At 38.5% G+C, this 11274-nt stretch overlaps 1 protein-coding gene across 4 annotated transcripts in view; it reads right to left on the bottom strand.

Annotated features, from left to right (window-relative positions):
• Positions 1-2835: 2835 nt before the first annotated feature.
• DCX (doublecortin) overlaps positions 2836-11274 on the bottom strand; it is a 208016-nt gene continuing 199577 nt past the window's right edge. For all 4 annotated transcript variants that reach the window (XM_068249602.1, XM_068249603.1, XM_068249601.1 and 1 more), the window contains exon 7: positions 2836-3426. In XM_068249602.1, the coding sequence (XP_068105703.1) occupies positions 3370-3426 (57 nt within the window). In that variant the 3' untranslated portion in view covers positions 2836-3369. The remainder of the gene's footprint in view (positions 3427-11274) is intronic.

Genomic DNA, 11274 nt, shown 5'->3' with positions numbered 1-11274 from the left:
TTATTTTCTGCCTCAAACAGAAACATCATGTTTACAAAAAAAGCATAAAAAACATTTCAAAATTTGGTTTTGGACTTGTAGAAAGATTATAATGTTAAAATGTTTGTTCCCCAAGATTTGGAAAGTGACGGTTTATAAAAAAAGTAGAGAAGTACAGTCAGAAATCAATTTGTATAAAAAATATCCTGGCTCACTGGTAAAAAAAAAGACAGATCGCTGAAATAAATCCCCTGTGTTGTGAAAAGTAATTAAAAAAGACCCAGTAATGTTTTATTGAGGCAGATACATTGGATTTCTGGTGTGAGTGTACTTCCCAGCCTGACAGCATGAGTTATTGGGGGTAATGGGAAATTAAAGGTTACAATATTTTTATGATCAGATTCTCCTATTTTTGTGTTTTCTTGGTTGTCTTCAACCATAAAAGAGCAGTTTGGGGTTTGGATATAGTCTGATCAATTTGTGGAATTAATTTTATGTGTTTATTGAAATTAACCCTGCAAGCAGCCACAGTCCAGGAGCCGTTCACTAGTCTACTTATAATGTGTCTCCTGAAATGATTGTTCACGAACATTTTGGGTGACAGTTTACCAATGATCCTTGTACAGACATGTTACTTACTCATCTCTCTGTTGAGCAACCTGTCCTATAGAAAGGGGAGTGGGGCCCTAATAGGAAGCAGGAGTGAACTGCAGTAAGTACTACACTGGCAGTCAGCCAGGAATCCTCCAGCCCAGTGGATCACTGAAGTAGAGGTCATTGACATAAGGGGACCACTATACACATGTCACCTGAAATGATCACAAAAAAAATCATTTTTAGAAGCTGATAAACAAGTACATGTACACAGCTTCAAACATTAGTTAAGACGCTGAAGAGCATGTGATGCAGATCATACAAATACATTTATGCAATGTGGGAATAATTTCAGCATTTGAACGAAATAAGAGTCAATGCATTTCCAGTTCAATTTCCCCAATTTCATAGGCCGAGAATTTCTGTAGCTAGTAAATGACATCCATTCCTTTGCAGGAAGTTGTGAATCTGGATAATACCATTTTTTGGCTAACTGAAAACAAAACAGTAAAGTTTTGGCTAATAACCCTTGGCGGGTCTCTTGCCCCAGGTGCTGTTTGTTGTATTCTTAAAAAGGTGGCAAAATGAATGGCAGTTTAGGCGCCAAAACCTGACCTTTAGGCGCCAAAACCTGACCATGCCCCAGGCGCAACTTGGTCTAGATCCGTCCCTGATTCTTAGTGCTGGTGGCTGGTGCTCGATAAGAATGTTGACTGTAATAATTTGTGACGGAGTAAGGGACACTAGGCAGCACGTGGGCAGCACGGTGGCGTAATGGTTAGCTCTCTCGCCTTGCAGCGCTGGATCCCTGGTTCGAATCCCAGCCAGGGCACTATCTGCAAAGAGTTTGTATGTTCTCTCCGTGTCTGCGTGGGTTTCCTCCGGGCACTCCGGTTTCCTCCCACATTCCAAAAACATACGGATAAGTTAATTGGCTCCCCCTAAAAAAAAAATTGTCTCTAGACTACAGTACTTACACTACATAATATATGGCATAATATGGCAATGGTAGGGATTAGATTGTGAGCTCCTTTGAGGGACAGTTAGTGACAAGATATATATATATATATATATATATATATATATATATATATATATATATATATATATACACACATTGTACAGCGCTGCGTAATATGTCGGCGCTATATAAATACTAAATAATAATAATAATAATAATAGAAGGAGGGGGGCTGGGATGGTACTGAGACAGTAATAACGCCATCTGGCATCTCAGTTGTCTAGCAGAGCCTGACCACTCCCGAAACTCTCAGTAAGGCTTCTGATGCATTATTATGACTTCCCAAATATGTCATCCCAGTAAATTCACTGGATTTCTAACTGGAAGTCATAGGTGGTGGTTTTGTATCATTTCCTCTAGAATATAATATAATAAAAGAAGCACCATCTCTCCTGTAATTAAACATTTAACAATCATCTCCTCACTGTTACGTTTGTAGACATTTAAACTTATCTGGTCCTTACATTGCTCTGGAAGGAGATGTAAGTTGCCCCTTGACATTCGTTTGCAAAGGGCGAGTAACAAAACTCCCCTGACCATCTGTGTTCTGTGAATCCTTCATTTGACAAGGAAATACATCTATGGAGGATGCTATGTGTTAGGGCCAAAAACAGTTTTGTCATTGGTCCAATGGAGTCTGTTGTCAGCTTACACCCGTGTAAAGGGAACTATATTGATTTCTGGGCAGTCTTGTTTTAGGTGTGTTTTTAAAGTTTACCAGCTTAAAATTGTTGATTCATATCTATTAATTATTTCAGAAAGAAATGTATTTAACAAAGAGCACTCAATGTAGTGTGCATTTGTTATCTTTTTGGAGCAAGCTTTATGTACTGCAGAGAAAGCCAGGCTGGTTTACTCTGCTAGGATTGTGTGCCGGTCAGTTTGGGTTCTGTATAATCTGATCTCCCTTGCTCTTCAGCATCGTTTCTCAGCAGCATCTGTTTGCACGAGCCTGTACAAGGCTGCTCGCTTTGCTAGGAGCTCCCACTGTTGGCTGCATTTAAATATTAATGTATACTACTCCATATTTACCCAATTAAAAATAATATAGTAATAGTTTACTTTTTTAGTTACAAACATAATAAATAAAGAAAAATATATAAAAAACACTGTACATTCCATTAAAGAGACGGTTTAGATAGAAGCAATACAAAAATAATAGCAGTTACAAAAAAAAAAAAAAAAAAAAAAGATTTAAATTGAATTTTTGTGCAAATTTTGAAAAGAAAAAAGTTGTGAAAGACACTTGAGAGTGAAGGGTGGTAGTATAGAAATAGTATTGTTAAGTGATCTAGTATTATCAGATGAACTTCCATGGTAAATTAGTGGGTCTTGGATAGCAGTACAAATCAGACATACAAACATTATCAGCAATATACACTAAACATTCTGTAAAATACCAAAGTGTGCCATGATTTCTACCTCCCTTAATAACAAGGCAATTCCCAATGACTGCTGATAGAGTCAGCAGCTGTCTGACACCATCTACAGCTCATAAAAAATGCTGTGTTTGGTTCTACGTACAGCTCGTAAATGGCACACCTGCACACATTATACAATTCTGAAGCCTGCTTCATCACTATAAAACAGTCGCTTATCCCCATCAGCCTGGGTCACATGAAATTTATGACACAAACTATAAATCACAGGAAAAAAAAAAGAAAAAGAACAGTGAAAGCTGTAATTGGATTCTTTAAAAAGCACCAGTGTGTCGGTCTGCTTTTTACTTCTGCTGTGTGATTCTACTCATTGGGGACACAGTACACTGTTACTCTTTACATGGAGTCCCCCAGGGAGTCAGAGTCATCCAAGGACAGAGGAAGGTACAGGTCCTGTAAAAAGTAACAAAAGGAAGATGTGTTAACTACAAAGACAGGCTTTTATTTATTCTAAAGTCAACAACTAGTTCCACAGTATAGATTTAGGATATAGACACACATGTAAATAGTAACTGTAACTTTAGGCATTTGAACATTTACAGGTATCTGATTGTGAATGTGATGTATTTGCTGGTGTGGTCCTTAACCACTTCACCTTCAAGGGGTTTTCCCCTGTAAAAACCAGAGCAATCATCTGTCAGCGCTCCTTCCATTAATTCGCCTATAACTTTATTACTACTTATCACAACAAAACCACCTATATCTTGTTTTTTTTTAACCACCAATTAGGCTTTCTTTAGGGGGACATTTTGCTAAGAATTACTTTATCCCAAGTGTATTTCAACAGGAAAAAGAAAAAAAATTGAAAAAATTCATTATTTCTCAATTTTCAGTCATTTAAGTTTTAAAATAATATATGCTACCATAATTAAAACCCACACATTTTATTTGCCTATTTGTCCTGGTTATTGCAACATTTAACATTTTTCCCTAGTACAATGTATGGCGCCAATATTTTATTTGGAAATAAAGATGCATTTTTTTTCAGTTTTGCACCCATCCCTAATTACAAGCCCATAATTTATAAAGTAACAGTAATATACCCTCTAGACTTACATATTAAAAAAAAAGTTCAGTCCCTAAGGTAACTATTTATGTATTTTTTGTTATATTTTATTTCACCCAAAAATGTTTGGGGTAACTATTGGGGAGTGTGGGAAATAAGGGGTTAATTTAAAAAATGTAATTTGATTTAAAAAAGGGTGTAATTTTACTTTTTGGCCACAAGACGTCCTCACGCATATCTTCTGTATGCATAGTATTACTACGCAAAGCGTAAGTAATGAATGGATGGATGTGAAAGGATAGGTTTCGTGAATGGCAGCGTCGGCTCATAGACAGCTGCGGTCATTTCCACTGGGACTTAGAGCAATGAATGAGAACTGTGTTTGGAGGGGGGGGTTTCAAGCGGAGGGCATGGAGAGGAAGGGCCATAGTAGCTACGTCCCTGCATGGAGATATGGAATTTTGCAGGGACGTAGTTACTTGTTCCATGGAGGGGAAGTGGTTAAACAATTTCTAAAAGATGTAGCAAAGTTGCTTGCTCGATTTTTCATTTTATATAAATAAATTCCACAGAGGGGGATGATTATCAAAGTATCACATAAAATGGAGCCTCTGGCTCACCTACAGCAAACCATTAATGCAAACCTGAGGCAAACCTGATAGAAAAAAATGTATACAGTAGAATCCCTTTATAGTCCCTTTATAATCCCTTTATAGTAAACTCCAAGGGACCAGTATAGTAGTTTTATATATCAGAAGTTCTGTCTCCAGAGACCTTATTTATTTATCGGTTATGTTATTTTTTGTTGAATATTTTATTTTTATTTTGGCCTATTGTATTGATATATTTTTTGCATTCATACAATTAATTATATGAAAAATTACTTTTATTAATTGTATTTCATTTATTATGGATTTTATAAAACGTTGTATCTATTTATTTTTTATATTTATTATATTGTTGTTTTTTATGTATTTTAATGTTTATTTCTGAATTGTAGTAGTGGCCACAGCAATTACTCTTTAACGTTACCACCTGTTTAAGTGGAATGACCGTTCTCTTGCCCATTTGCTTCACTAGCTGGGCTGCAGGCTCTGACCTTGTTTTGCTCAGACAACTTTTTATTTTAACCCTATGTCCACTTGGATAGTGGAGATTGAGCACCAGGACCCTCCATGCTCGCTGCGCTCACTGGGCTTTGGGCTGGAAACTCGGGTTGACAGACCCATCAGCAGAACTAACCTGGCAACTTGGAATCCTCTATAATAATCCCTAAGTGCCTCTGCGTCCCATGTCCCTGTGTGTGTGTCCCATTTGCGCACTGCGCATGTGCAGGGACGCGGAGACACTAAGGGAGAGTGATGCGCGGCAATTGATGACGGGCGAAGGGGCGGACGGGCGGGCACGTTGCGCACTCGCGACAGGGGCCCGCGTGGCGGAAATGTGTGTGCGCGGCGGGCGAGTGCATGTGCAGTGACAGACCTAGTCTGTTTTTAAACAGGCTTAGGTCCACTAGTAATAGAATAAAATGTTGTTGAACGCAGTGAGGAGCCAGCTCGCAGCCCAGCATGCGATGTGAGCGGGCAAAAGGTTAGTGATCCCAGTAAAGCAGGTAATTCATTTATTTTATTAACAACAATAATGTTATTATGAATTTAATAATGTATTTATTTTAGTGAATTACTATATTTTTTTTAACGTATTTATTTATTTAATTTATTAATTGAATATGTAATTTTTTCCTTACTTGTTTAATTTGTACTTTAGTTCCTACTGGATTTTCTGTTTTACTGCCACTAGGTGGCATCAATACACATTTTTTTTACTTCTTCCACTTTACACAACCAGACACGCCCACAAGCTAAAAACCCCCCAATAAGGAGACAGAAAGAAGGAGCAGTGTACAACTAAGATTGCCACCGGAGATAGAACTGCTGCACTCTGGCAGCTCCTACAAGGTGAGTTTTAGCTTGTTTTTAACCAATTATACAAAATTAGTTAGATAATTTTCTTACCTACAAGAAAATATAACTTTTGTACAGTTTAATGGTTTGTAAGAGCAGAAATGTGTTCCATTTTTCTGTCAGGATGCTAGTCTATGGGGCTTTGCAGTAGGTCCCCTAAACTAGACTAGCGGCCAGTATTCATATGCACTTTACATCACAGAATATTAGTTTAAATTAACTATGCATAAAAGCTTTGTAAACAACTTTTTGAAAAAGAAATACACTTCCTGCACTAATTCATAGATTCTTATCTTGTGCAGCAACTTCTTGTGCAGCAAAGGGAATATGAAGTGAAAATAAACTTATGCGATAATGAATTGTATGTGTAGTACAGCTAAGAAATAGAACATTAGTAGCAAAGGTACGAGTCTCATATTGTTTCCAGTACAGAAAGAGTTAAGAAACATCAGTGGTTATCTAAGCAAAAGAGCTTCCCTGAGCTCTCCGACCCAACTTGGTCGGCTACAGTCCTATTTTCTGAAGCACTTATATGTCAACAGTGAAAGACAACTTCAGAACTGCAGGGAAGTTCAAAGGGTTATTAGCTCTGCTCTGTTTCATAGTTTAAATTGCAGAGTGTAGTTTGTAAACTATAAATATTAGAAAATGATGCAATACAACCGCATACAATACAGCATTTTTTGTGCGATTCGGAAGCGATCACTATATATTGAAACGCTAGTCGCAATTGCTCCTATAATGCATATTTGAACAGTGATTTTTCTGTATTAAATTGCGGAAAAATCACCTGCGCAAAACGGTAGCGCTAAGTGCTTTAAGTGTGAATGGGCCCTTGAGGCCAAAAACAGTTTTGTTATTGGTGCAATGGAGTCTGTTGTCAGCTTGCACCTGTTCAAAGGGAAATATAATAATTTCTGGGCAGTATTGTTTAGTTTTGATTTTAAAGTTTACTAGCTTAAATTTGTTGATACATATCTATTATTTCAGAAAAAAATTCCTTTTGGTGTAAGAGGACAATTTACAGTAGTATATCTCATTAAACTAAGCTATGCATTTATTTGACCCTGCTTCTGTTCTAGAAAGGCAATCATGGTTAATCCCTGTATTATAGCTTCTGGCCCAGCAACATCTTGTTACACTTACATGTATAATACAATCTGACATGCTAAAGGCCATCCTCATGTAAAATAAATTGGTGACATCGCAAAACTGCTCTCTAATAAAATCTTAATGATATCTTTGTCTGTTCACATAGCTCTTAAGTGTCATTCAAAACTCATGAATTTGTTTAGAGAGGATGGACTATTGGTAGGTGTAAAGCGGTATTGTACATATAACTAAGTGTGCTTCAAAATAATGATTACAATTATATACATATCATACTAACATCTTCCACATGATCTGTACTTGAGCCACAAAATAAAGGACTCATTACATTCGGCTCAGCATGCAGCTGATAGAGTAACACTGAAGTGAAAGAGAGGTGAATTACTTACCTAACATCTCTCCATGTGATGATCTCTGTTTAGAGGGAGGGAGGACTACTAGTCTATCCAGGAATGTTGTATAAGGTGGGGGAACCACTAGACTGTATAGGTGACGAGGAACCACTAAACTATCAAGAACACTGTATAGGGGAAGAGGGGCACTAGACTGCAAGGAAATGCTTTATAGGGGAAAGGGGACAACTAGACTGTCAGGAAATGCTGTATAGGGTAGAAGGAACAACTAGGCTACCACTAACCATGGTGCATATAGTGTGTTGTGGATATTTCTGTTTAAATATAATCTAAGAAGAAGAGGCGTATCTAGAGGGGTGCAGGCATGGCTTGTGCCATGGGCGCCACAGCACCATGGGCGCCATGGCCGCCTTCTCCTCCCTCATGCTTCAGCACCATACTGAAGGATGCCTCTCAGGCATTTGTACCTGCTCTTATACTGGAGGACATCTGTCACTACCTATACTGGGAGGGTCATCTTATACTGGGGGGCACCTGCCAAATCTATACTGAGGGGGTTACTTATACTGAGGGGAACCTCGTTACCTATACTGAGGGACTACTTATACTGGGGGGATACCTCTTACCACTTATGCTAAAGAAGGCTACTTATACTGGGGAGACATATCTAACTACATATACTGGGAGGGCAATGTAAACATGGGTTTACTTATACTGAGTAACTACCTCTGGCTACCTATACTAGGGTGCTACCTCTGGTTAGTTTTATTTTGGGGGTTAACTCTAGCAACCTATACTGTGGAGACTTGTATCATTGCAAGAAAATAAGCTGTTATTATGGGACAAGATGGTTTGATGGGGTGGTGGTGGTGGTGGTGGGGCGCAATTTCAGTGTTTGCCATAGGTGCTATGTCACCCAGATACGCCCCTGCTAAGAAGTGGTTACTATGTAAAATATCTACCTTGTTTAGTCTGTTTGGAATTTAGGGTCTTCCTTTTTTTCTTAAAGGAGAGCGGGTAATTGGCAACTAGACGTGCTATGACTGTATATAGTTAAAGTTGTTGGATTCTGACATTTTTATTCTCAACTTGAGAACCACTTGTAGTTTATAGGTTATGCATATTACTAATAACTATGGTAGTCCAAAAAAACTTTTTGATACGCAACTTTGGGCAAATTGTTCACGACTATGTTGATATATGCCTTGTATGATGAATATGAGTAAAGTTTTGTTGTATGTTTATACTCTATGCTAATAAACGTGTTTAAAAAAAAGGAGAGCGGGTACTCTGCTGGTAGGTTTTTGTACAATCAATGTAAAACTCCTCGTGAGCCACAAAATCTTTGCAAACAATGGTAACCAGTAGGGATGGTAAATGAGGTGTAAATAATTTCAAGTTAATGCAGGATTATGCAGAATTTGTATGCAAATCAGTGCAGCTTGAAAATGGACCAATCAAATTTAACTCAGCAGGATTTGGTTAATTTTCAAGCTGCATACATTTGCATACAAAATGTTAGGATTCTCAGGTCTGCCTGTCACTGCAGTGATGAGCTAGCAGTGGATTTGATCCAATTTGCACATTACTCTGTGTGTGCATGGGAATGTTCCATCATCTGCAGGGTGATTGTTTCATTAATTGAAGCATTTAGGATACTGAGTTCCCAGCAACCTTTGCTGTGGCATTGAGCTGTCTAGCCTAGCTCTAGCGCAGCTGTTGCTCAGTTCCCTGATCCCTGTCGTGTGAATCTTGTGTTCCTGTCCCGGGTTCCTGGAATCCTTGCTTGTATGTCTGTTCCAGTCCTGAGTTCCTTGAATCCTTGCTTGTATGTCTTTTCTAGTCCTGAGTGCTGAGTTCCTGGATAAACCTGCATATCTGTTCCTAGATAAACCTGCATATCTGCTTCTGGATAAACCTGCATATCTGCTTCTGGACTTTGTATCTGTTTGCCAGCTTATGGGTAATCTACCTGCATAACTGTTCCTGGACATTGTGTTGCATACCTGTTCCTGGATTATGTTTAGAACCTTGCTTTGAACATACATGTACCTGCTTTCACTGTAAATCAGCATCACTATGCATCAATCCTCGGTGTCTGCATATTTGGGAGTTTCCACTGCACAGAGCTCGGCTAAGCCTGACACAAAATTTGCATAATGCTGCATCAACTCAAAACTATTTGCATGTCATTGACCATCCCTAGTAAGCAGTCTTTATGTGGTGATGATCTGCTACTTGCTCCAGTGCAGCTAATGATGGATTCAGTGTTTACATGTTTGCAAATTTAGATTCTCATATCTGCTGGCATACATGCAGACACACACTGACACAGAGAGCTTAACATAAACTAACACTAAAAGACAAGTTGTCAGATAATTATTGACATTAATACAGGTATACTGACATAAGTGACATACCTAGTGCTATTTGCTTACAAGGCAAAGACTAATGTTTCCTTCAAACGTGCACAAGTAGCCTGACTTGTAGGCAGAAATGCATGAAGATGAAATGGAGCCCTAGGCAAGAGAGCAATTTTTGCCCACATCTTATAGTCACCTGACTTGTTTTTGTAAGACTTGGTTGGGCTAGCATCCACCAGGCCCCTAGACTCTCTCCAGGCCCTAGGCAACTGCCTAAAATTGACTTGTGGATGATCCAGCTCTGCTCGTAGGCATCATAGCAATATGGCCAACACTTGGCCATATACTTTTGTTTGTGGCTATATTGAAATCTGAGTAAGGTAGCTGAGAAACACAAAACCAACACAAACCATATATTCTGAAATCACAACCTGCCATTTGTAGATATAGCATTTATTTATTTCTCCTCTGGAAATATGGAACTGGTTTACTATTAGATATTGTTTTTAAATACCAAAATTACCTTTACAATGACTGTACAAGGGAAATGTGCCAGCATGCACCCTTATCGATGTGCTGTTTTTCATTTACAGCTCAGGAAATAGCTCAGAGATTTAGTAATGTTTTTGGCATAGCAGGTACTCTTTAAAGAGAACCAGAGACGAAGCACCCTCATGTATTTTATTACATTTATCAGTGGAAACATGACAGTAAACACCTATCCTGCTTTTAGTTTTATTCTTATCTGCTTAATTAGTCTATTAGCAGCTGTGATAAGAATCCCCGACTGGCTCAGTCTAGGTTTGACCTGGAATCATTATAGCTGAGTCACTCTTCTGTGGAGTCTTTTCAAGCCCAAGCCTGCCACCTCCTGGCTCAGATTTCCTGCTTTGCATACTGAGAGCTGTGATGACATGGGAGGGGCTGCTCCTGCTGAGAGAGAATCTCTGAAACAGACAAGTGTGGCTTCAATATGATCTGTGTGCTCTGTGTGCACTCTGTCTGCATAGATAATGATGATGACTGCAGTTTCATTCCTATGAGAGACACTTCCTACAGGCAGCTGCACATCATACCAAAATGAAAGCACACAGATGAAAGGCTGCATCAGCCTTTCTCATATAGCCTAGATAACAGCCTAGTCTCATATAGCCTAAACAGCACATCCAGAACAACTCATAACCCGGAAGCAGAAGGGATATGAGCCGGCGGCCATATTTGATTTTTCCTGGAGAAATAATGGATAAAAAAAAAGGCACACCAGAGCGGCGAAATTATCAGGTAGAGCATTTATTCTTTACAAGCTATCAACTGATCTGTTTATTTTGTGTGAAACGTTCATCTCTGGTTCCCTTTAACTTTGTTTCTTTTAAATAAAGTTTATATATTTTATAGTCAAGAAATGTAGTAGGTAGAATTGAATACTATTGATGACTCTCTTCAGG

The sequence above is a fragment of the Hyperolius riggenbachi genome, chromosome 8 (assembly GCF_040937935.1).
Source record: "Hyperolius riggenbachi isolate aHypRig1 chromosome 8, aHypRig1.pri, whole genome shotgun sequence".
NCBI lineage: Eukaryota > Metazoa > Chordata > Amphibia > Anura > Hyperoliidae > Hyperolius > Hyperolius riggenbachi.
This window is presented reverse-complemented; position numbering and strand designations above follow the sequence as displayed.